The 27086-nt window shown below is 38.9% G+C and overlaps 1 protein-coding gene across 1 annotated transcript; it reads left to right on the top strand.

The window, feature by feature from the left end:
* Positions 1-6716: 6716 nt before the first annotated feature.
* On the top strand, positions 6717-13631 carry ANKRD46 (ankyrin repeat domain 46). Its single transcript, XM_009873380.1, has 3 exons — positions 6717-7060; positions 8366-8524; positions 13101-13631. The coding sequence occupies exons 1-3, from the start codon at positions 6750-6752 to the stop codon at positions 13315-13317; spliced, it is 687 nt and encodes a 228-aa protein (XP_009871682.1). The 5' UTR covers positions 6717-6749; the 3' UTR covers positions 13318-13631.
* Positions 13632-27086: the final 13455 nt, after the last annotated feature.

The raw sequence follows: 27086 nt of genomic DNA, 5'->3' as shown, positions 1-27086 counted from the left end.
CAGGGCAGAGTAGAGGGTCAGGAGGACCTCTAGGACCTCTCTCGACCTACTAGCTACCCAATACACCCCAGGATGCCATTGGCCTTCTTGGCCACGAGGGCACATTGCTGGCTCATGGGCATCCTGCTGCCCACTAGAACCCCCAGGTCCCTTTCTCCTAGACTACTCTCCAGCAGGTCAGTCCCCAACCTATACAGGCACACATAAGACTGCTTCCAGGTCTGCAGCAACTCTAAACGCAAACACTTCCTTAGAAGTAGAACGATTTCTCTCTAGTCTGTTAAAAAAATAAACAAGCCAACAAAATGTTATGCGATGACCTTGAATATTTTCTTGACCGACATATATTAGCATCCTGCATGCTCCCAGCAGAAGCAAAGAAGGAATTTGAATAAAATTTGTGAAGAGATTGATAATTATGACCAATGCAAGTGATTCAGCAGTTTTCAATAAAAGCTAATGTATTCAAACTGACCAAAATGATCAGGGAAGTACTGCAGTTATGTACAGATTTACCCGAGCCAATTGTGGAGAGTTAAAGTGGGGTGATTTGAAGAAATCTGTAAATTGCCTTTCTTCCTAAATATTTTTTTTTGCAGAAGGTGAAGAATGAGCAAGGTTCAAAAATACTTAAATGTGTATTTGAGAGAAGTGCACTGAAACATGTAATGCAACTGAATTAGCAGTTAAGTGTAGTAACAGTAGGATGTTTGTGAATCTGCTTGTCAGTAAAGGTATTTTAAAAGAACTATCTTTCCTATCATTACCTTGTTCTTTGTACATAAATACACAATGCATGTACTGTGTTATCTGCGTAAATAGTCTGCAACCCTGAATTGGCGTTTAAGACATTTTTTATTTTTTTAATCTTATGATGTTGACATACTGTACAATGATGAACAAAGCTCCCTGTTCATCAGTATCGTAAAAGAGCAGCAATAATTTCTCTATTTTTTCATAAAGCGCTTTGTAACCTGTCTGGGCAAAGCACTGTGTATCTGCAGTACACCGAATTTTGTACTTAGAGGATGGTCCTGGCATCAGAAGAGTTTGTCTCCTTGTCTGCAGGAGGGAACGTGAATGACTGAAAATGGCATAAATGATGTTCTTGTATTACCACTTACACATGTGTTTGGCTAGAGACATGAAAGGAGAGGTAGATGTTCTGAACCTGCACGACCTTGAATCCAGGAACTGTAGAAAAAAGGGCTAAAGTTAGGAAGGGAAACCGCTGCAAAATACAGCTGTGTGTAGTGTAACACAGGCATCACGCTGTACTGAATCTGAGATGCTGCTTTTAGCAGCACATCCATGTTAGTGCAGCAATAAAGCTGTTCCAGTTGGACTGGAACACATAAAGGATTTTAATATAAGATAAAGAGCTCCTGATGGAGCTTGATGTAGATAGTGGGGTTCTTTGCTAAACTCAGATAACAATTGGTCATACGATTTTTTACTAAATGTAACATTTAGATAAGTAACTTACACATACGTACAGGCATACACGAGAACTTACCAAAGAATTTCTCCCTTAGCCTATCTAGAAAGGGAGAGCGAGCGTAATATGGCTGGGTTTACATTTCAATATCTGATCTGTGTTCAGAGGATAGGCAAGCGAGGTAATGTGGTTTTGTTTTGGTTTTTTAATTATTAAATTACACTTAAAAAAAATTTTTTGTCTTGTACATTCAAAGAGAACTTATGTTCATGTGGCATTTTTAAGGGAATGATCCCCTTTGGCCAGGAAACCTTGCTGAGCCATTGCCACTCTCAAAGTGTGTTGCGGAAAGGGGAAGCTGTTTGCCACGGGGGAGTTGGTAAATTTGGATTTTACAAATGATGCACATCATGTGTTTTGCTGGCACAGGGTGGCGAGAGTAACTTTTTCTTTGTTTTGTTTTAGTTTCAGTTTCTCAGTGGTGACAGATTCTCCAGTGGTCATCCTACTGGTATTTCGGTTCTCAGTGTCAAAGCGTGTATTAATATTGAGAAATCTCAAGTACTGAACAGCCTGATACTTGTTCCATTTTCCTGGCATGTTGTTTTAAGATAGGGACAATTACTTTGTTTTTTCTGAATGTCCTTGGAAGTACTGTAGGTTTGCAGAGCTGGTATATCCTATGTAGCAGGGAGTGAGTGATTAATTACAAATCATCAGATTCATTAATATTTTTGTAGTGGAGAGACCAGTCCCATTAGTGATCCTCCCTCACAATATAGGTGTTCTCTCCTTTTTCTGGAGCTATTTGGTAGCTGTTGAAGTTACTGAGAAGGCAAAGACAGCAGCATATATTGACTATAAAATAAAACTAGTGACAGTTAGTGCAAATTTAGGACTAGTTTAAGAAGCCATAGAGCTTGCATCTAGCTCTGTGCTTTGAGTTATTCAAAATCACTCCTGGCTCCTGCAGGTGTGAACATGTTATACAACAGATCAGCATGTGATACTGAGTTACTATTGTGCACAGTACAGTTAGAGACAACTGACTTTAATCAATAAAAGTAAATTATTCTTATAGAATCACTTGAGAAAAGCATTCCTTTTGAAAACAGAACAGTTCAGTTGGATTTTCTTACCCTGTACTATCCCAGATGTGTCAGAAGAAGTGGCTTACAGCATAATATCTAAAATTATTGATAAAAATACATTGTATTCAAACTATACCATATTGTATAAATTTAGGGAAAATCTGTTCTTATATTTTCCCTTTCTAATGGGAAAATCCTTGCTTGGAAAAAGATGTTTGAATTTACTTTTTTAAACAAAACTAATTTTCTATCAAAGTACCAAGTTATTGACTAACAGCAAAAATATATTTTTGTTTACCAAAAGTATAATTTAAAAGATAGCGTTTCAGTAGATAGTGATGTGTTTTTAGAAGCAGTCACTTACTGAACCAAATTCGATTTATTTAACACCAGTAGAAGTAATTTATAGGGATATTCAGAATGCTCATTTTGCAGTACTTTTGTCTCCTGTTATTAATGCAAGTCCATTTGTCCTAATTGTGCCTGTGATGTCAGTGCTTAATGTTAGGTGTACCAGCTTTTAGACAGATTCAGAGCTGTTGTCTGATTCACCTTTCAGAAGCATTTTAAAGAAAATGGTTAGTACTTTCGATTTTTTTTTTCTAAATCCACTGCATTAGATATTCGTTACAAGCAATAAGCTTTTTGATATATACTGTGGGCTGAAATGTAACCACAGTTTGTTTATTCAAAAATACCCAATTAAGTTGACTTGTAATTTTTTCCTGAGTTTTGTTAGATGGGAAATTTTGCTAAATTGGGTTAAATTTGAGGCAAGAACATATAATTTGGGGACTGATATTTTGAAGATGGTGTATAGTTCAGCTTTGTATGCAGCTTGTATCTGGCACAGGTTTGGTAGCCATATGTGAAATAGAATTGTGTTTGTAGAAAAAATCTTTTTTAACCACAAAGATAGATCAAACCAGATGGTCCAGATTTTTATTTTTTTTTAGTGAAAGCATTAGCTTAGTCCAAAATCTTCCAAGTGTTGGAAAGAAGGATTTGCTGGGTTATTTGTCTTTTTTTGCTATGAAATACTAAGGTTTCACTTTAGTCTTCTATGCTTCAGCAAACAATTCTAAGAGATTCTAGTGATGATAGATTCTGAATCAGAATTACTTCCAGTTACACTTTCTGATAACTGCTAATCTTTGTGGTTTCTTTCCTGAAAATACAAGGCGGTGAAGGGTTTTTTTTTATCTGGTTTTATTTGCTAATGTTTCATCAGAGTTGTGTGCGAAGTGACGGGGAATTCTGTAAGGCTTTACCAGACATATATGTCTGGTATGAAAATATAAATATTAGTTTACATTTAACAGCATGACACACTGTTTCTCAAATAGCATACATCTCTTCCCGTGTAATATTCTGTTGTTGATTTATGTTAGGCCTTGTTTTGTAAAACAGGTTTAAACACTCAAGTATTATTTTAGAAGCGAACCACGATCTTTTTATCAGGTACAAGTAGGGGTTTGTGCTGTTGATACGCTGTTACTATGGCTGATAATTGGAGCTTTTAAAGCGATTTATCATCGTTCTTTAGGGAAGATTTAGTGTGGAATGTAAAGGTCAGAATCAACATAGTACAGAAATTGGGCCTGGTATTTTTGTCAACAAAGACTGGACTAGCAGAGCTGAAGAAGAATTCTCACATCACTTATGATTTGGGTGAGAAATGGGCAAGAAAATTGAAACTGCTGTCATCTGGGAATCCTAGCTTTGCAACATCTAGGGTTTTTGTAACATGTTCACTGGAAATGCAAGTAAGTACGTTGTCCTTTCGTTCTGAGTAGGGTTATAAGGAAGCTGTTAGTGCCCTAAATGTTGCATGTCTTGCATGAAATGTTTTATCAGTGAACTGGTCTTTTGCTCTTGGAGATGATTGTGTAAAAGGGTGCTTGAGCCAGTGATACACTGTCACGTGTTTGAAAACATACTTGCAGCCTGGGGGAATTCACTCTGCTTAAAATCAGTCCTTATACAGATACAAGGATGTAGAAGTAACTTCCTATCTCTTTCTCTTTTGCGTCCAAGAAGGCAAATTTCCTGCACTGGGAAACTAGACAGTGTTAATACATGTAGCAGAATTTGTCCAGATAGGAAATACAGCCTAGTGAAGTTTAAATTTATTAACCTCAACAGCCCCAAGTGCTACAGCTGTTAATCAGACCAGTGTGTAAACATTTTGAAATTACTTGTGTGGGTACTTTGATCTTGAATTTGATCTAAAATACGGGGGAAGAGCTGTAAGATACGGACATTATAAACACTCAAAAAACAGAGAGGTTTTAAATTGAATTCTTTGGCTACTGGCCATGTTTCCATTCTCCCGGCCGAATGAGTGCACTGGTGTAGAAGGATACCTTATATAGACTAGAAAATTTAAATCTGCCTATAGCAGTCATAATAAGAGGTTCAGATAGTTAAACACTGCGACATCATGACCCAAAATAAAAACCCTGGGCAAGTGAAATACACTATTTCAAGTGGAGTTTCAATTCAGTTTCCATTCAGCTTATCAAGTAAAATCACTTTTCCTTCCTGCTATTTAAACTGTGTCATGCCTGGATTGAGATTTCTTCTAAGGATTTTTACTTGTTCATATGACTTTTTTTTTCTTTTTTACCTCATCTCTGAGGCAGTACAAAGCTTTTCTGCCCACTATCCTAAATATTTTAATTTCTTCCTACCATTGCATCATGCGTGTTTTACCAACCTTTCGAACAGTCATTCTCTTTTCTTCTTGTTTTTAAGTCATCTTTTCTGTGTTGTGTAAGCACACAGCCTCATTATCCCCTCATTATTTGACTCATTCTTCAGATACTCTTCTGCAAAACTTAAATATTCTGTATCAAGAATTCCATGGTGAAACATTTATCTTTATCTTTTAGATCCTGATACAGAAAAGGACTTAATCCTTTATTTCATATAAATCTCAGCACAAGAAAGACATGGGCCAGTTGAAGTGGGTCCATAGAAGGGCTGCAAAGACAGAAGGCTGAAGCACCTCTCCTATGAGGACAGGCTGAGAGAGTTGGAGCTATTCAGCAAGAAGAGAGAGGGAGACCTTACAGCAGCCTTCCAGTACCTGAAGGGGCCCTACAGGAAATATGAGGACAATCTTTTTAGAAGGGCCCATTGCGACAAGGGTTAATGGTCTTAAACTAAAAGAGGGTAGATTTAAACTAGATATAAGGAAGAAATTTTTTACAATGAGGCTTGTGAAACACTGGAACAGGTTGCCCAGAGAGGTGGAGAAGCGCCTTCCCTGGAGACACTCAAGGTCAGGCTGGACGGCACCCGGAGCAACCTGATCTACTTGAAGATGTCCCTGCTCACTGCAGGGGGGTTGGACTAGGTGACCTTTAAATGTTCCTTCCAACCCAAACCATTCTATGATTCTAATATTAAGCCAGAGAAGCTACATTTGTGCTTCTCTATCTTGGGGCTCTAGTTCAACCCACAGTAGCTCCATAATTGATTTTACTGTTGTCCTCGTTGTACCCACATTCAGTTTTCACTTTCAGGTGGGCAGTTTCACATAATACTCTTGTTTTTTCATGGTCTACATTGCTATTCGTTGAGTAGTTTGTGTATCTGGGGTACTTTAAAAATAGCATTCTGCAAAGAGGATTGAAAAAATGTATTTCTTGTGGAATGAAGGAATTAGCATTTATAGTAATCAGGCATTTTCAGCAACTGACTTGACTTTATGCATCAAAGTTCAAAGTCAGATGGTGGAAATCCCACTTGAGTAGCTTTGCTTATAGCTAGTAAGAGTTGCAGTTAACACCACTCTACTTGTGAATTGTTTATAGTTTCCTGATTTATGAAACATTATTCTTCTTCCTTTCAGTTCTGCCCTTAATATTAATACTACTACATGTGATCTCTTGCTCAGTGAAAGCTATTCACGTGTCTTGCATTCGTGGTATTGATCTTTGCAGTTTTCTGTAATAACAAAGCTTTGCTTCTGTTTCCAGTGGTGTGAGCAGGACTAAAAGGAGCTCTTTCCATATTACCAGAAGGGAATGCAGCCCATGAAGTAGATATGTTTGGAGGAAACTTCCTGAGTTGTTTTATGAGCTAGCTTGCATTCTTGTTCGAGAACCTCAGCAGTCTACTGATTATTTGCATTGTGTTTATTTGCCTGGTTTCACCATTATTTCTTCCCACTTTTACTTGCAGGTTTGTCACCTCCAGAGTGAATCAGAACCATGTCCTACGTTTTTGTAAACGACTCTTCTCAGACAAATGTGCCGCTGCTGCAGGCTTGCATCGATGGAGATTTTAACTATTCCAAACGACTCTTAGAGAGCGGTTTCGACCCAAATATTCGTGACAGCCGAGGCCGAACTGGCCTTCACCTTGCTGCAGCCAGAGGAAATGTAGACATCTGTCAACTCTTGCATAAATTTGGTGCTGACCTCTTAGCCACTGATTACCAAGGTAACACAGCCCTTCACCTGTGTGGGCATGTGGATACCATCCAGTTCCTAGTTTCTAATGGACTTAAAATTGATATTTGGTAAGTCACTTTTTTTTTTCCTTTTTTTTTACAGCACAAATTTTATAATATATTAGTCTTCTGTCACTAAAGCCTTGCATATAAATCTGCTGTTGCAGGAATGCTCTATTTGGTGCGATTCAACTTTTTAAGATACCACTTCCTAAAAACACGAAATAAGAAGGCAGGAAAACAGTAAAAGGCTGCTTCTGCTAGTCTGGGCAACAAGCAAAGCAAATAAAAATAGCAGTTGGTGTTGTGGGCTGCTGTAACTAATTCTGCCTCACTGATGACATTGCTATCCTGGTTTGGCCAGACAGCCAGGTGTGGGTGGTTGGGACGAAAGAAAAAAATCACACTGACTACTTGAAAAGAATTTTGTCCACCACAGTTCTTTTGTTTTGATTGTTTTACTGTATGAGACAAAGAAAATACAGTATATGTGTGTGTCAGTTCATTCCCATACTCCTTTGGTGACAATGTTTCCTTTCAGTGTTTTCCCCTTCCCTGAAAGCCTGTGACTCAGTCCTTCTTTTAAATATTGTATATGCTTTCCTTCAGGCTTCCAGCAGCTGTCAGATGCCAGTGCTCAGATGTAAGCTCTCAAGCTGCAAAATAACTAGCTGTTTCATTGCAGTAACTGAATTATTTTGTTTGTGGAGCTTTCTGCATATTTACAACACATGCAAAAACCAGTAGTAACTTTAAAACCTTGGAGTTTTATAATCTGTCCCTGTTTCACCTGTCCCTTATTGATGTTTTCAACTCAGCAAAGCTAGTTACTGGCAGACCAGATTTTTTTGGAGGAGGGTTGTGGGCTGTTGATTTTTTTCTCATTTCAAGCATCTGTGGTTCAAATCCCTAATCTGAAGGTAGTTCTGATCCTATTCAGTATAATTTTAATACTAGCAGAGAGACCATCTGTATTTTATTTAATTTTTGCCTCATGCCCTAATACCCACATGGAAGAAGAACTTGAGGAACTGGATTGCACAATTTCTTCTTAACCTTGAGCATTGCCATAAATCTACTGTTTTATGTTATAACACCCAGAGATTCCAATTTGGTAAGAGCCCTAGGAATTTTGATTGTATTCTTTTTTCAGAGGAAAGAGAGTTGTGCAGTTTCATACCTAAATATACCGATTTACTTCTGTTGCCGATTGTGCTACAACTTGTATAGATTGGAGTTTCTTACTGTCTGATATGACAGAAAATAGTTGGGGGAACTTACAAACTTGTAGTCTGTTGTGCTGAGTTGTCTTGTTACAAAACTCCTGTATTAAAGTTTCTTTTCTTCTCGTGTCCTTTTGTGGGGTTATTTTAGCAATCACCAAGGTGCAACACCGCTTGTTCTTGCAAAACGAAGGGGTGTGAATAAAGATGTGATTAGACTGCTGGAATCTTTAGAGGAGCAAGAGGTGAAAGGATTTAACAGAGGAGCTCACTCAAAGCTGGAAACAATGCAGACTGCTGAAAGTGAAAGGTATTTACAAAACAAAAATAATTACTGGGAGAAATAATATTTATGGCTTTTAGATTTTTGTGATTGACTTTGTTGTTTATTCCTCAAAACAGACAATATCAAATTTGGCCTGGTATTATCAGACCAAATCAAAATAAAATTTTAACTTTTGGAAAAATCTCTTTGAACAGATCAAGTGTAAGAAAAAAAACCCTATTTCTATTGAGATTTTAATTTGGTGGAAATTTTAAAAAACAATTACTTAATTTCCCTTTACAGACTCCCAAAAATAAATATTATAGCACTTACCTCAAAGCCAAAGGGTAAATGGAGAGAAATGGAAAATGCCGGTATCACAGGCTAACCTGCCATTGTTTCGATAAGATGGAATGTCTGTGCAAAGAAGAGATAGCAGATTTTTGAACTATCTGAACTTGAATAAAGGATTTTATACAGTGCCATATATGAAATTTCTATCAGTAGTAATGCTGGGAAAGGTGGACAATAAAATAAGAATTTCGTGGTGACTAAAGAGATCGTGAAAAGGAGAACTGAAGATTTCAGGAAAATTGCTGACAATTTCATGGGTTAGAGAGAAGTTACTAATGAATTCCTAAAGGTCCGGTTCTGAGACTGTGCTTACTTAGAATTTTCATAAAGGAAACTGGCATAGAAAGTAGTAGCATGTTAGTCATACTAACGACAGAGATATAGGCAACCCAGAGAAAATTGGTATGGCATAGACAAAAAACTGGGATGACAAGGGAGAGGAAATTAGTAGGAACAAATTGTGATGGAGTAGCACAAGAAGCAACTTCATTTGCCTGAAGCTCAACGCCGTAAAATGGAAGTTACTCAGTGGAAAGCGAGGATATAGGAGAAAAGCCTTGATGTATTAGTAAGTTCCAGGAGTTGATGCTGTCCTGAAAAAAGGCAATGAAGCCCTACCACGCACACAATGAGGTGTTTCCTGTCAGTGGCTGTCATTGCTGTTGTTAAGAGTAAGGGCAACTTCTGCAGCGTGGTACTTTTTACAGTGCTGTTAGCCCCTTCAGAAAAGGTTAATTTATCCTTTAAGAAGTGTTACTTGAGTGCTCAAGGGAACAGGCGTCTCCTTGCGAAAGGAGGCAGCTAGAGCTCGTTTTAGCCTGGCAGAGTGAAGGCTGAGGTGTCTGTGATTGCTGACGAGCAATACTGATTTTGAACAATGTAAAATAACTGTGTAAGACAATAGGTGGTGATGGTGCAAGAGCCAAAGGATACCGATAAACCACAAATACGTTTTTCAGTTGAAAATTAGGAGTGTTTTTTTAGAATGAGCTTCCAAGATAGCCTTCTTGTAAGATTTAGATGAAGCCTCACAAGTGTCAAAGGCTAATTCTGTTGCAGAAATTATTGAATTTCCAGTAAACATGACAGAACGTGAGGCTGAGGTTAATAGTACAAGAGTTCTTTCCACCACTGGTTTGGTTTTTAAAATTTTTGTTGGAAACAAGATCTCAGCATTTTTTGAGTACTTGCTCCTGCACTGAATTTATTCAAATTTGTTATTTTTTGTGTTGTCTAACAATGATCATGAACTGTGACTGTGGGAACATTATACCATAAAAGACAAGGAGTTTTGTCACTTAATAGTTGTTCAGTTTGTGTCGAAATGTACACGGCCTGTTCTGTAAATGGAAGTTAAACTGTGTAGATGGAGTTGTTATCTAAGTTGAGTAAACACAAATGGTGAAACCAACAAAAGTAGAGAAATCACGCCAGATACTCCCAGTGAGCAGACTGGAAGTTCTTTCTTACACATCAGGTGACCACAGTCATCAGAGAGACTATTTTAAGCCCTGAAATAGAAAATTTAATACTGTTCTCAAAATTGCATGGGTGTAAATTATATGAATTTGTGCATATTACCTTTCAACTTCATAAAATTTTATTGAAAGTTGCTTGTCACACAGAAGTACATTTATGCTGGTTATATTTAAACATACAAGCCAACAGCTTGGCCCTATTTAAATTCTGTTGTTTGGGTTTTTTTGATAGTGTCCCTTTAATGAACATAGCTTCCTTTCTGATTTTTGACGTTCATAAATGTTGTATTGTTTGCTTTGGCAAGGAAGTCAGCAGCCCTCCGTGGAGAGAGGCGCAGAGACAAAAACAGTGCACTACCCAGCTTGTTTGTGAACGTGTTTAAAATGTCTGAAATACATTATTTTTAAAATAACAAATAACAGATGCCTACAGCAGCAAAAGCAAGTGAGCTTGTGTGCTCTTTGCTCTGTAAATAAATAATGTCTTTGTAGCAGTTGGCTTTTCAGACCTCCACGGCTCCACTCCTCCCTCTTAGTATTATTTTCACATTTTAGAGACACTTAGATGAATGTCTTCTGTCCTCTCCCCCCCGTCTCTCTTACATTATGTATGAACCTATGGAGAAGCAACGGTTGCTGTTTCCAAAAACAGCCCCTGCTTTCGGTTTCTGCTTATACTTAGGACAGAGAGTTGCTGCTGCTCTGGAAGCAGAGGCCAAAGCTGGGTTCCCCCATCAAATTTATTTTCACTTGCCCAGTGAGGAGGGCACCGTGCTGTCAGGAGGCAGAGCTCACTCTGTCCATCCGCACGGCTGGTCTGTCTGTCTTTCAGCACAGACAATCCGTTCGTCCACACAGCCCAGCGTGACCTGTGGCTGTGCCCACAGGCGCACCCCAATGTGACCTCCCGTGGTGCGCTGGGAGCACGAGGGAAATCTGCCTGGGCTGGGGGGCACAAACTCTTCTGCAGGGTGCATTGCTGCATCACCATTTCTTAAGCAGCTGTAATTTGTAATGTGAAAAAGTGTTGTGAATAACGTTGATTTTTATTGGGTTGTAATATAAAATAACAAAGGTGTTTTCTATGTACCCTTTTTAATGAGCAGGCATGTGATCTTTGCACTTAAATGGCATTGCACCTTTGTTGAACCTCTCTGTGGTTATGTATTAACTAGTTAATACTTAATGAGCAAGTAGCTCTTTTCTACACCGATGGCTGTCTTATATTAAAAACTTTGTTTTGCTTTGGAAATCGTAATAAGCAAGGCAGATGACTAAATCCTGCAGCTATGAGCAAGCAAAAACAGCTTTACAGTAAGGTAAATATTTGAAAAACAGAAAAGACAAGCTGTTTAATAGGCAATTTCTGAAATCTTCTGCATGTGACACTGCAGTACTTTAGCAAGCTATGAGAATTTAGGCTAATTATTCTTCAGTGGCTGTACTTCCCAAGAAGAAATACCATATGAATAGTGTGAAGTTTTTCTGTGGTGTAATCTTAGGAGGGAGATTCATAAATGAGACTGCTTTCTGGTAACAATCATTTCTCAGTTTTTTATTGTCACCAAGAGTAATAGCATTTCTAAGATAAATTTTGATGTGGAAATTACTTTTCCCTGAATTTTTTTTTTTTTACTATTAATATAAGAGATATCTCAGAACATGGTAACTGACAGCAATTAGAAGGGAGGAAAAAAATTGTTTTTTCTCTGCTTACCTTCTGCTGTTGACATCCTTGTGTACAAAGTTGGTTTTGCCATTTCCTTTCCATGCTTCTCAGAGCCTGATCCTGTGAGCACCTGTGTAAGGAATTTCACTCAAGTGAGAGGTAGTAGGACTGTGCAGGTGACCAAAATTTTACATAAGTGAAATCAAGTAGCGAGAAGGATTTCCTATTCTTTGTGAGTTTTTTCATACAGCAACAGAAGAAGTTTCCTGTTATAAACCAGCTGTGAAACCAGCAAAACTGGCAGAATGATACAGGAAGCCCTGCAGTATTTGAAGCAACTTAGATTTTTCTAAAGAAGATTCATTATCAAACTGACTGCTTCGTGCTAATTTTATATTTCTTTCTCATTTAAAAGTGAGAGTTGCAGTCCCTAATTTATAGTCTGACAATTTAAGGGGGCCTGGTGGATTGGTAGTGGAATGTTAAAACATCAGAGCAGCTACTGAACACTATATGGCTGAAGACACGGGAATGTGAACTTGTCTTGAAGATCAGAAAGTTTCTAATCTTCTTGTTATCCAACTTTATTGTTTTCTGTGATATTTTTATGCTAGAGAAGAGGCCTCTGTAACAAAGACATGCAGGAGAGTAGTGAAGATCACTGCAGAGTTCAGAATCTAAATTATGTTAGTTGAAGTGTCCATTTTATTAATCAGAGTTTATTTTAAAGTCATAATTTGTTGTTTTATTAACAAGAGCTGTGCCCCTTGAGGTTTTAGCTTATGCTTCATTAGATTTTACTGAGCCATATTTAGTAGGAATTACGGGGACTGACTTTTGAAGGCTTCTAGGTGGCAAGCCTGCAAACTCAGTGCAGTTGTAGAGATAATAACATTCTTTTTACACAGGTTAATAAAATATCCTTTCCACTAACTTAATTTTAATGTTAGGAGTCTTTTCCTGATCTGCTTTGTCTTGATTTAGCAGAGGCAGTGCTATAGATCTGCAGGTGGGTTTAGTTTTTAATTTAGCATGTTTGGGTCGCTCTTAGCAGGATTACTGTCGTACTTACAGGTGCATTCTTTTGCTCTGATGTATTTTTAACTCTAATCCTTTGTAGTGCAATGGAAAGCCATTCCCTCCTTAATCCAAACCTGCAGCAAGGTGAAGGAGTTCTTTCCAGTTTCCGCACGACATGGCAAGAGTTTGTGGAAGACCTGGGCTTCTGGAGGGTGCTGCTCCTCATCATTGTCATTGCTCTCCTCTCGCTGGGAATAGCGTACTACGTCAGCGGGGTGCTTCCGTTTGTAGAAAACCAGCCTGAACTAGTGCACTGAAGCAAATGTGAAAAAAAAAATAAAATCTCCAAACCCCACCGTGCTTCTTTTCCTTGTTCTAATCTTATTTTGAGCTTCTTGAAATTATTCTCTTGGTGCAGGCAGTGGCAGCTGTATATACTGTTTGCCTTTTGTACTTACTATTAACCCCTTTGAAAGAGAGGTTAACTCATTTCAATTAAAACACTAAATTCTAAAGCATTCCTAAGCTACCTCTGACTTATCTTGACTTGCAAGCAAGATGTGAAGATAATCCTCTGTTGTTAAAATATTATGATTAGAAACAGTGTTTCATAATTAATATTAAATTCCTGGTACAGAACCAAATTTGCTTTCTTTTCCCTATGAAGAGAGGTAAATCTATTGTTGGATTTTTTTTGTGCATGCTTCAGTTGAAAGAACAATATTCTTTTTAAAGTCCTCCTCAAGAAATCTGAATAATATATTAGCACATTCTGATATAAAGACAGTAATAAGCTGTAACTTCATAGTTCTTTTAATGCCTCCCCGTAGTTTCATGTCTGCTAGTTTATAAGAAGGAGAAATAATGCAAGTTTTAATACATCTTTAATGTATAGATCACTCCTTTATTTATTAGGTTAACATAGTGTTCCTTCCCCAGATGAATTTAATGTTGATAATACCTGCCTGAAGTAATTTTGTAGATCAGAGCTGTTTGTTGTGCTTTGGAAGTAAAGATGTTTCAGCCTTAGGCTGAAAATTTTGCCCATTTGTTGAAATGTTACTAAGCAAAGCTTTCTTTGTAAGGGTGGTTAAAAAGCGATGATTTAGGTGTTCTGCTCTGTATATAATAATTCTGTGATGCCATTGTCTTTTTGAAAATATGTCATGAAGTATAACTTTTTCTTCCTCCCACAAGGATCAGACTGAACCATTTAATTGTACTATTTTCATGTTTGTGGAGAGAACTTGATTAAATAGAATTCCTTTCTAGGATCGTTTTCCATTTCAGTTGTTTTCAGACAGCACTTATAGGCTTATGAATTATTTTCTGAGTATGCAGAATACAAGTATTTAAAATGTTAATATTTAGGAACACTGTATGAAGCTAAATCTTGACCCATTCTGTACTTAGCTGGGAAATCCTTTGTTTGTAAATATGAATCACTTATATACTCTTTTATGAAGAGTGGAAAAGTACTGCATAGTAAATTGGAGGTTTTCAAAGAAACCAGATTCTCTTCGCCCATGCTGATTAGACACCTTGGTCTCTCAGTTGCCATTGCCTTGAAAATCCCAAACAAAATGAATTCTGCAAACTTAATGAATCTTTTTCTTTTTTTTTGATTAGCCATTCCAAAATTATTGCTAAATAACATCAAACATTTATAAAATTATAAATTACAATATGTAAATATAGGAATAACCTACTACCATGTTTGTTTTTTTTTCTTGTGTATGGGTTTGAGTGAAGAGGGTGTTTCTCATTGTTTTGATGTGTGACACAGGCTTCACTGAGCTGGGCTCCATTCTTGGTTGCATCTGAATAATGCTGGATCTCATTTTTTAAGTTAAGTTAGAAGTTAATGAAAAAATACTTTTCTAGCAGCCACAATGCAGTCTATTAAAAAAACCAGAGCATACTCCTGAGTATTTCAGTTATTATACATCAGTTCATGAACAGAGAAATATAGATTCGTAATATACCTAAATTACATTTACTTCTCTGAATAAGTACATTTTTGTTAATAATGCTCTATATCCTGAATAATCATGTTGTCTTCAGTATGTATTATCTGCATAATTTGTAATTGTATTTTCAGTATGGGTAAATGCCACAAATAAATATGTGTAGTAAATATGTTTTGGTTTATTATTATGTTAGCAGTAATGATGCTGGCCCATTTTATTGAGGTTATTTATTTGTTTTGCATCGATAGTGAGCATTTCAGAAGTGGAGAGGTTCCTTTCCTGAGAAATGGCAACCACTCTCTTGGTATAAATGAGGTTTTAAAGCACCATTTCTTTAAATTTGTCTGATTTATTTTCAGTATTGTTAATCAGAGTTGCTGTCTGTCTGTCTCTTATCTAAGATTTCAAGTATTGAACGTGTGTCTAGAGGCCCCTCAAGGTTTAAGATTACCTAATTACCTATGAGAAGGTACAAAATATAACCAAGAAAACCAAGCTTGAGCCTTAAGTAGTTTTTCCTGCCTTTCTGTGGTTTGCTTATGCTGTATGCATAAGTGGTTTCAGAACTGCGCGTTGAAAAAGTTGGAAGAATCATGTTCCAGATTAACATATGTCACTTGGAAAACCTGGGAAAATCCAAAGCACTATTTGACCTTCACTGTGAAATGACTGCTACTCTTTGAAAAAAGGACGTGATGAGGAGTTTCTTCTGTATATACCTCTGCTATTGAGAAAGGACAGCTGTATCTATAAACATTAACAGCTTCCTTTTCAAAGGTTGATTTTGAAGAATGAATCTACCTCCTGTAGATTTCGGGGAATACAGTCTCTCTTTCTTACAGGAACAGAAAGAGGACTTTAGCCTATTTCCTCCTGAATCTATTGTCACAGGGAGTTTCACTGTTTCACATAATGACATAGATCACTCTGGATTGTCTGTATGTCAGTAAGATATTTTTTAATTATTATTACAGTGGTGACTAGATACCTTGATCCAGGGCCTCCATTTTACTAGATGCTTTTCAAATCCAAGACAGATCGTTGTCTCAAGCTGTTCTCTGGCTAATGAGCTAAATTGGAATAAGGAATTGAGAGAGAAACAATCACGGAGGGATGAAGTGATTTTTTTCAGTGTCATAAACCGGCTTGGTAGACGAGGTGTAGAATGGATGCACACAGTGGGCTGTCCCGGTGCTCACATTTATTCCATGGCAAAATCACCTGCATCTTACTTCATACTAACTTGTCTGTGTACTGTATCTTTTTATCCTCAAGGCTGGGGTTTTTTTGCTCATATTGGTAGTTTGCTTTGCAGAAGAGGATGATCTGTTGCGTGATTCTCATGGGTAGATGTTGTTGCCCGTTCCCACAAGACAAGTTACTTCATTACTGCATGAAATCTGGCATTTTCATGATGAGGTGTATCCTCATGACAAACTCCTATCAGAGAAAGAACATAGTTTCACTTTAAAGTATGGAAACAGAAGACAGAGGCAGCTTCCGGGTCTGCGGCTGATCTGTGAGTCAATTCATCCCTCGGCTGTCTTTAATATCTTAAGTAAAAATTATGAACTCGCCAGTGAATTGTAGATGGGCTAGTTAGCTAGGGAGCTCTTCTTCTAATCAAAACGTGGTTGATCAGAATACGTTAGAGAAATGCAAATTAAGTTATTTATTCAGAAATTCCATAGCATCATTTTAAAGTAGTACTAGGAAGTACAAATTGCAAGTGAAAACTCTCCTGCAAACTGAAAAAGGGTGATAGTGTCTGTTGTCATATTCAGAATTTTCAAAAGTCTAACACACTTCTAACAGAACTCATTTCTTCCTCAGCTGACACACTTTCTGAAGCCAGCTCTTTGTTAAATTCATATTTGAATTGGTGATTAAGTCTTAAATGATGTGAGAATCTTCTTTTCTCACATTTAAACATTAATCCTTGTAGACTGGTTACTTGGAATACACTTTGTAAAATTTCCTATGTAATCCCAAATGTTACAGAAATTGTTGTTGCCACTTGTTACTACATTTCTCTACCCTGGTGTTGGGGCTTTTTAGAAGAATTCAAATGCCATTGCACAGTTTCATAGCCTGCAGTTCTCTGTAAACTTCATCAGTGCTGAAATACTGTTGAATCATGAATCTCAAATCTCTATTAATATTACAAAATTAATTTCTGGTTACAGTAGAGGTAATTCTGCACCTGCACTCACAGGACATTATGATACACCTGTTGAACATATTTAAGTACTTCAGCTGAATTTTACATTGCCTGGCATCTTTTGTACTGCTCTTACAAATGCTTCAAAGGAGGAAGACGTTTTAAACGCACAGAATTAGGAAACAAATGCACCTGATTGGTAGTTCATTGCTATTTATTGCCGGGAAGTGAAGTGCTCCCAGGGTCACACTGCCAGAGAAATCTGAGACGAAAACTAGAAGTCTCCGACTGACAGTGATCTGGTGTCGTCTGTGCTCTTACGCAAAGCAGAGTGAACGCTCTGATGTCGCAGCTGAAGCAGTCTGCGTGCAGAACCCTGAAAAATGTGTCTCTGCTGTAGGCATTTATAGTTTGTAAATCATTGCTGTAACTAAGCATTAAGCAACCAATATTTCCTAATGACTATGATGAGTCAAAACTATTGTTCTTCGTTACTGCCAAGGGAATGGGAAATTGCCGTAACTAAAAAGCAATACATCAGAATTTCTTCTGAAGTCAAAGTGTGCACAAGGCACAACTGTGGCTTCAAGTGACACGTTCTTTCTGTTTGTGATTTTAAACTACCTGCTGGGTAAGGAAAAACGAGGAGACATTTGGAGCAGGATTTGTTGTGTGGTGTGTCTGGTTTGCAGAAGGCAGGAGGGAAATGAATGCAGTGAGCCAAGACAGCAGCAAGGGAGCAGAGCAGTGTGGTGCCTTCATGAATCACTGCTTAAAGGCCAATCCCAGTGCTCCTAAGAAGTGCGAGGAGTGACCAGTAAAAGCCTCCTAGCAGGAGAAAGATTTCACTGGCTTGTGATTACACCATCTCACAGGGGTGGCCATGCAGCCCTGCAACCTGAGCTGGCCCTTCTTGACTTTCAACGTCTAGAGCGCTGCTATTTCAGACAACTGCGTGTTTGAATGTGTGCCTACATTAACAGCTGCTCATGGGGAAGCCGAACTGGTTCCTCTTACACAAGAATCCTGCACGTACGTTAGCAAAAGAAGTTTTACCAAATGCGAGCAGAAACTCTTTGTAAAACATTAAATATTTCTGGTGCATTAAATTATGTTTATCTAAATATCACAAGGCAGGAGACCAGATGAAGCATATACAATAATATCTCATTTTCCTTTGCCAAAGAAGAAAAGAACAGATAACATGCTCTTAGTGCAAAGCAAAAAGAAAGTCACAGTACATTTGTTTTGAACTGTAGAAAATTAATACCTTAGTATGAGGAATTTTTCAAACAATATAATCTCTGGCAGGTAAGTTTTCTGGTAGAAAGGCTGACATAGCCTTTTAGTGGTGTAACTGTAGTCATGCTTAAGGGTTGTGCTGGCTTAGTGAAGTGTGTATATTGAAACAAAACTAATTAATGAAGATGGTGGATTTCTGCTAGGATGTAAGAATTGAAATGCCATATACCTATCCTCATGTTGTCTCATTGCAAGCTGAACATCTGGCTTGGTTTGTTTTGGTACAGATGTTTTCAGACAAAAAATGAAGTATGTAGAGAACTATAGGTTTAAGCTGGCAAGCACGGTTTCCGTACTGGGCATAAAGAATAGTGGAGCACCCCACTGGAAGTCACAGCAGTTTGTACATGGAGTGCTCAGTCCTGCCAGATGTGTTCCTTACAGAACTGGTGGTTTTCCCTTTTATGGTATTGGTTTGAATCCTTGTGTCAGTCAGTGAACACCAGTGGTTAACATGGGACTTGATCTGTAGGCTGTTTTCAAAAATTTTAATTATAATAAAAGTCAAAGCTTTGTTCTTTATTTCAAAGTTTAAGGAACTTTTTTGCTTTTTTTTAATGTAATGTTTACTAGAATTACAGCCTGCAGATTTGCACAGATAACAAGCATGTGTGTGTTCTTACTCTGCACTCCTATGCCAAAAAGAAGTTTAGGAAGAGCAAGCAGTGCCCCCAGTGAGATCAGTTTGAAAGAAGTCTGATTTAAGGAATTCTGTTTCTTGTCATCCGTCGTCAGATTGGTATTTAATATACTGTGAGCTCTGCTTTTATTCATTGCACTGACTTACTGATGTTTTTTTCTTGGTCTCAGTGTTACAGCTTGGGAAGCGTAGATCATGTTAAATACTTCACAAAGGCGTGCTTCACCCACTGAGCACCATTGTTTTGGTAGTAAGTGAATTCTTCGGTTTCAAAAAGTCAGTTTGCTTTGGTTTTTAGACTACACCGTTTGCTTTGTGAAGTGAGCGAGTCATTTGCTAGTATGTTACAGTTTGTTTAGTTAAGGACTTGGTGGTTTTGTTCACTTTTCACGTGAAATATAACAATGGTATGGGGAACTGTTGGCCTTGGCTTAACCTGGTTCTCTAGAAAGCCTCTGCAGATGGAGCAAACACTTTGAGGATTAAAGGCAGTCTGGCAATAAAGCTAGAGAGGTGTCTGTTCCTTGTCTTTCCAGGCTTTCCAAGACCCAGGGAATTTCATATTGGACATTTAGGGTCACTCTGCCAGAAGGACAATAGCTTGGTAGAAGCTTTTGGCCTTTATCTGTGTTCTGAAATTCAAAGCTGTACAGTTTTGAAAGGTCCAGGCAACGAGCTATGCTCTAATAGAACATTTAGGAGTACTTTATATGTATTTTTAAGCCAAGAAAGCAACCTAATTTCAAGTCAATTTTTAAATCTTTACCAAAATAAGGGTAAAGGCCACAGACTTCACCTCCTGCCTGCACCCAGACACCTGCTACTTTATTCCTAATATGCTTCCCAGCCCTGGCACTAGTGCTTGCATGCATTGACCCCAAGGACCTGAATCGGGGAGCTGTGCCAGTTAGCCCTACCAGAAGTTTGCTCTCCAGTTGCATTTTTCCCAACAGCACACTATGCCCCATCTTATTTGAGCCACTCTTCTTTAGCAGGTATCTTTATTTGTCAATCCTAGCCTATGCTGAAAGCTCTTCATGGGATGGAAGATGTATTTTGAAGAGAGGATTATCACTTGGCCCCAGTTGACCAGTTCACTGCTATCAATAGTAATCTTTTTATTTTATGATTTCCTGTAATAAAGGTGCAAGGATCTCACCTTGTTTTATGACCCTTGTTTTCAGTTTTACTTCCGTCATCTAATGCTGTTGTTGATTCTGCTGGTACTTTTGTTAGATCAAACTGAGTCAAGTGTGGATTGCTTCAGGTTTCAGTAGAAAAAGTCTGAAAATTGACTTGTGAACAAACTGAGCTTGGTTTAGATCAGTGGATATGAAGAATCTGTGCACCATTTGTGAGAGTCTCTCGATAATGGGACTGGACAGAGACCAGGGTATCGTAGCCTCTGGACTCTTGTAGTCTACAGCAGCGGCACAGATCACAAGAACAGCATACGGGGATGCCCCCAGTTTACCACCTCTCGTTTGGCTATGGCTCTGTAATGGGCTCTTAGCTGGGCATGTCGAGGATGCTGGAAGAGCCTCTAGAGTGGGACACACACTGCTAGAGATACTCCCCTTCTGTTGCAAGGCTTTTGACATAGGACAGAGTTAGCCTGTTGAGGCGAAAACAGATGTTAAAAGGTGAGACCTAGGTGGTTCCTATTTACTGGCAAGTGTCGGTGAGCTGGCAGAACCAGCTGCACATCTGTCATGGTTTATGAACATACCTCAGGTTTTTTGGCCGTGCGCTGTCGCTTTACGGATGAGACACCTGGTGCAACCGCGGGGAGGAGAGGAAGTGGGGCTGGTGCTGTGTAGTCTGTTACCTCTACATGGCCAATTAGCAAGCAGTTTGGAGGCCACAAACCATATGTGAGAGCCACTGGTGCACAAGATGGAGCATATTTTTTTCATTAAAAATATTTTATGCAAGTAACTACTTCCCCTGGTTTTGGTTGTTGGGTTGTTGTTTTTTTTTGTAGGCAAGCAAGCATTATTATCTGAGGTTCAGTGCAACTTTTTGGCACATGAGGGAAGAATGCTGAAAGTAGTGGATCAGAAGGAGTAAGGAGAAAGAATCAGAGAGATTAGCAACTTCCTTAGAAACTGCAGATGTTTCTCAGGAAAACTGGGCAGATGCAGGCGTGTGCCTGGCAAAAAGAACAGGTTTGGAAAAATCTTTTCATTCCTCCAGTTACAGATATCTAAGTGTCATTTTACCAGAACCCTCAAAATGAGCAAAACATGCCTAGTTTTGTAACAAGAAACATAAGCAGAATTGGAGTTTTTCCTTTTGACTAAAACTGGTAGGATTTCCATTGTGAATTTTATTTGTAACATCAGTTAAGGCATTTTGGCACTCGGAAAGCTGTATTTCTGAAATGACAATGCATAGCAGGAGTAGTGTCTGCTTCTGACTTAAGTACCCACAGAGTAAGTTTAGAATGTCAAGTTCTAAATTCAGTATCAGAATATGTGATTTTCCTGTCTGTTTTGGTTTTTTTACATGTGGATGTTGGATCAGGAGCTCTTCCAGCAGCTTGACTTTAACCAAAGCCAAGTTCAAATAGGGCCATTCAGTTCCTTATTCTCTACTTTCTGGGTTTTGGGGGTTTTTGTTTGTTGGAATTTTTTTGTCAATGCTTTCTTTGTCTCTTGAATCTCAGTCTTTCCCTCTACTTCAGTGCACAGATGAGATTGTTGTACCAGGAATCTGCCAGGAATAGGTTGGGATTTATCCTATGACGTAAGTTGCGTAAGCATAAATGAGATGCAGTCAGAAGAGGCTATGGGGAACGGGCAGTTTGCAACTTCGACTGCTCTGTGCATTAAGGCCTTTATGAGCCCTTTATTATTTGGGGAGCTATGTCAGGTTGGACATCTCCATTACTGTTTACATATAAAAGGAAATGGAGTTTTAATGTATGGAAATTCTTAATGGAATGGAAATGAGTTCTTTATTCCTACTCCAGAACCAAATTCCAGACGGTCTGGTTATAGTCATGTAATCAGAACATCCTTTCACTCTTGCCTTTGTTAATGTCTCACTTAAAAGATCTTTGAAATTGCAGGTCAGTTCCATTTTCTTAAAATATTTCATCTTTAAGAGGACTAAATTAGTAGTCAAATTCTTAATTTGCTTAAAACAGGTTGGGTTTTTTAAAAACATTTCAGTACACACAGATAGGTCCAACATGGAGGAGCAGACTTAGATAATACAGAGCAGCAGCATGAAAGTAGTCATCCAGAAGCTGGAATAACAGTATCACTGCTGATTTCTTACGCTCTTGTGGATGCCAGGATCTGCATGGAAGGGAACAGTTCTGGCTTCTCTGAACTTTAAAGCTTCCTTGGGATGATTCTCCATAAACTTCATTTGAAATCTGAGGCACATATTAGATTTTCTTTGAACTGGAAATCTCATGACATAAGGCTGTTGTGTCTGACTTTCAGTTTGGTTAAAAACACTGTCAGAGCAATCTCCCTCCTCATATTGTAGTATTCCTGTTTCAAGTTAACCTGCTGGTGAGGTGTGATAACATAAACAGAAGTTGACTCGTGTTCTGAGTAGCAGAAAACACCCTTTTTTTTTTTTAATTAATGCTTACTTTATCTGTACCTTTTGTTCTTTTTGATTCCTCTTGTCCCTTAAGAGTTTGCTGGAAATATGCATTCCACAGTGAGTCAGCATGGCCTGCTGGACTGAGCAGAAGACAGATTTGGGAGTTATAAATCTAAGCACTTACTTGCTGTGTGGCCTTAAAAAACATGCTTAATCTCTGCTTACCCAGCAGTAAAAACAGTATAACTTAACAATCTTTATAATATGCATATAAAAAGACTATAAAATAAATACTAGTACTGATAGCCTTTCAGCTTTTTTACTCATAGTATTAATTTTACTCAATATATTCTAAGCTAATGACAAGGAATATGTATTCCTTGGTATGTTTATTATTAATCTCATAGCTGGTTCCTATTATTTCCATAGCACCTTTAGACATGCATGAATTACAGACAAAAGCTTCGATCTCCTGTCATCAACTCCTGTACCAGTGTGTGAAGTCCCATTGATTTCAGTGGCTGTGGGCAAGAGCAGCTGGTGCCCAGAGATGGTTTAGATCCAGAATCATGGCCAAGTACAGAATACCTACTTGCTTTCAGGCTAGGCATAATGGAAATAGAAGAATACTAAAATACAGAAGCTGAGCCATGTGTCTGCCATTTCCTACAGTTTTTAAGAAACCTGTTCCCAGGGTCAGTGCCGCTGGCTGAGGTTCAGTGTAGGCAGAGTAGGAAGGATTGTGACCAAAGCACTTCCCTTTCTGCTTTCTGGTGGATGTAGGGGCTCTCACATTTCCCTGTTGAGCAGGAGATCGGTTTTCGTTCTGGAAACAACTTTGGCAGCAAGAGGATGTATGAGCTATGGAATACGAGCTTTGGAAGGTCTTCAGTGACATTTCTCCATTCTTAGCACATCATTTAATGACAGCACTTGATGGCCAGGTCCTAAATCCAGCACCCAGTCTCAGAAGTCAGGCCAGACACTGCATGGTTGTGTGCAGGAAACTAGGGGAGTGCTCTCCAGCCATGTTCTGGACTAGCTGTGGAGCTACTTTGCCCAGACTGGTCCAATCCCACAGTTAATCTAACTTGCAGAGAGTGCATACAAATTTTTAAAAAGGGGCTTCTTTCTTTGTCCTAGAATTTCCAAGTCTTACCCGTTCTGCTACTTGGATTGTCAGTCCAGGCAGTCGCCCAGCATCCTATCTTAAAGGCCTTATTCAGCTCTCGTACGGCCCTTGCCAGCACCTGGTCCTGTGCAGTAGAGGTTAGTGCCAAAACCCCTCGCAGCCATCGGGGAGGCAAGTAGTTTGTTCTCAGAGCACACAGGGACTGGTGGCCCAGCATGTCTCCTGGTATCCAGAAGGAAGAGGTTCAGGAAACTTGCAAGGGGTAAAAAAAAGAAGTAAAAGTAATCAAGAATCAACTGAAAGATAGGAGGGAGGAAGATTAAAGGGAACTCAAGGTCGTGGTGGCACATAGCCCTTCATGAGGCTTTATTTCAGCTGGGAAACTCCTCATTGCTTGCACCAGCACAGTGCACAGTGTTGGAACAAAATGCCGGCGTTCCAGCTGCTGCGTTGTGAAAAGCTGCTTGGATGTGTTGCCTTCATTTTGGTGGGGCTCTTGGTGCAACATGGATAACATCAGAGATGCACATCTAGTATGGAAACAGCCAGGCTAAAGAGTGTTGTGAGGACTACAAGAGTGGGGGGGGGACCTCATCATGCTCTACAATTACTTGAAAGGACATTGTAGAGAGGTTGGTGCTGGTCTCTTCTCACAGGTAATTAGGGACAGAACCAGGGGGAATGGTTTCAAGTTGCAACAGGGCAGGTTTAGGCTGGACATTAGGAAGAAATTCTTCACAGAAAGAGTGGTCAGACACTGGAACAGACTGCCTAGGGAGGTGGTTGAGTCGCCATCCCTGGATGTGTTCAAGTGTTGCTTGGATGTGGTGTTGGGTGATATGGTTTAGGCGTGACCTTGTAGTGTAGGGTGAATGGTTGGACTCGATGATCCCAAGGGTCTTTTCCAACCTGAATCGTTCTATGATTCTATGTCTGCAAGAGTGTGAGTTAGGCAGTCTTTGACCTCCTGTGTAAGGTTCGTTGTTTCTATTTTCATTGTTTATGTTTTCTTTGGTGTTGTACTTTATAAAATGTCCATTACCACAGATATTTTTGCATTGAGCTGGGGCAAGGTCATGTGTGAACAATCTGAACATCTCTTATTGGGTGTTAATATCTTAGCCACTAAGAGATCTCTCACCTGAATTGATTGTCAAATTTAAAAATAATAAAATTCTGGTTCTAGAAGTATCATTCTCCCACTGCAATCAAAGGTCCATCTTCCCTTAGAGCAGTTTGCCTTCCCTTACTTGGCTGCTTGCTCATCTTTCATGAGGATAAACATAGAGTTTGAGGGAATTTCCCAGGTGGAAACTCCCTGTTCTTTATGAGAACACTGCAGTGTTAATTGTGTGCAACAGCTACTTCGCTTTAGTTTCGATCCAGCACCAGTTTTATTAGCTTCACTGTATTTCTTGGGGGGAGAAAAGGTGAGAAAAAGACTTACTGACCTCTCAGCATCTGTCCAGGTTCCAACTTCACTTCCCCCTTGTAAATCCAGAGTAACTCCACTGAAGTAATGCTATTACTCCAGCTTTGGACTATGGATTTGCACATCTTCATTGTCCTGAGGCTCATTATACATAGAGATACCTGGTGGAGGTTAAAAAAGCTGTCTAAAACTCAAAAATCTCTGTCTCCAGCTGTGTGAATTGCAAGGCAACTCTCCAACCATTCACAATCCAGAAGAATATTTTTGGGTACGGGCAGCTGATCCGTTCATCAGAGATACTGTTAGGGTTTAGCAGGACAGCTAACTTAGGACAAGTAATTTATCCAGCGCATTTTGCCTTAGCAGTTCTATGAATGTAAATACCTGGTTATAATTTGTGATAGAAATACAGAAGGGTGGGAATACTGATTGACAGTTACTCTGGGAATGGAGGAAGAGATGGATAAGCTGAGTTACACTGATTAATGCTGTCACCGACGTCTTTAAAACCCCATGAAAAGTATAGATTCCTCTCCTAAAGACAAGATTAACTCTTTACAGTTTGTAAGTGAACACATTTCTTTGCCATTACAAATCACCAGCTCAGGCAGATTTTAGTCAGCATGTCCCCTCAACACCCTGCTGCACTGTCCATGTTGAAGACACCCCCCACACACTCTTTTTACTCTGCCAAAGCTGAGTTGTTGTTTTTTAGGGGTTTTGTAAATGAACCAGCTCTAAGATGAGGTGCTTGCCTGCTTTTATGAGTTTAGATGATAGAACTGATCCTTTGGCTGAGCTGTACTGATGAGCAGCCTGAGGCTTTCCAAAAATTCTCTCAGTTTAGGTCCATTCAGCTCTCTGTGACACCAAAATAAGCTTCAGTTTTGGAAGAGATGGTTTTACAGCCAAATGATCTAAAACCTTTCCTATGTATTTTAAAGAAAAATAGCTATAATAAGTGTGAAGTGCAAGTCTATACGCTGTTCTCTCAGTCCTTGTAGATGCAGGTACTAATGTGCTGGAATTAGGCAATAGTGCTTATACTGGTAAAAAAATGCTTGTAAAATTAAGAGGTGTGAGATAATTCTTAACTGCTACTCAGTGTTAAGTGGCAAGTCTAACTAAATTACATATTAATTAAAATTCTTAGGCTCTGCTTGCAACATCTTTGAATGCATTTCCCTGAGGTAGTTTGAAGACCAAATCCTGAAACAAGTCCCAAAAGTGAGAAAATTATTTTGATTAGCATATTGGAAAGCAAATTAAGATAAAGCCAGTTCTCTGCAGGGAAGAGAGAGTTGGTTCGCCATCTCAGCTAAGCAGAAAACAGAAAGTCTAAATGAACTTTCCACAAAAATATTAGAAAAAACTTTTTCACTGTGAGGGTGACAGAGCACTGGCACAGGCTGCCCAGGGAGGTTGTGGAGTCTCCTTCTCTGGAGACATTCAGCATCCACCTGGACACGTTCCTGTGTGACCTACTGTAGGTGATCCTACTCTGGCAGGGGGGCTGGACTAGATAATCTTTTGAGGTCCCTTCCAACTCCTGACATTCTGTGATTCTGTGGTTCTGTGATTCTGTGATTCTGTGAACTAGACAAGATATGTCTTTCCGTGTAAAGACAAGTAAAAAGCCATGTGATTCAGGCAAGGAAAAATACTGTCTCCTTGAGACTAATGAAGTACTGAGAGTAATGAGGTTTTAAAAACAAAATTAGAATTCAGTTCTTTAGTTCCCTCACCCTATTTTAATGGCCTCATGAGTTTGTCTTTACTTTCGATGTTTGTTCATCATTTATATTACACTGAAGGCCTTTTCGTGAGAAAGCAATATCATCCTGCCATGAGTACTTCATTGTATTGGGTTGGCTCAGCCGGATTT

The sequence above is a fragment of the Apaloderma vittatum genome, unplaced genomic scaffold, assembly GCF_000703405.1.
Source record: "Apaloderma vittatum isolate BGI_N311 unplaced genomic scaffold, ASM70340v1 scaffold9867, whole genome shotgun sequence".
NCBI lineage: Eukaryota > Metazoa > Chordata > Aves > Trogoniformes > Trogonidae > Apaloderma > Apaloderma vittatum.
This window is presented reverse-complemented; position numbering and strand designations above follow the sequence as displayed.

Coding starts and splice junctions, on each gene's coding strand:
- ANKRD46 (XM_009873380.1), top strand. CDS start 6,750: ATGTCCTACGTTTTTGTAAACGACTCTTCTCAGACAAATGTGCCGCTG. Junction 7,061..8,365: donor GGACTTAAAATTGATATTTG/GTAAGTCACTTT, acceptor GGGTTATTTTAG/CAATCACCAAGGTGCAACAC. Junction 8,525..13,100: donor CAGACTGCTGAAAGTGAAAG/GTATTTACAAAA, acceptor AATCCTTTGTAG/TGCAATGGAAAGCCATTCCC.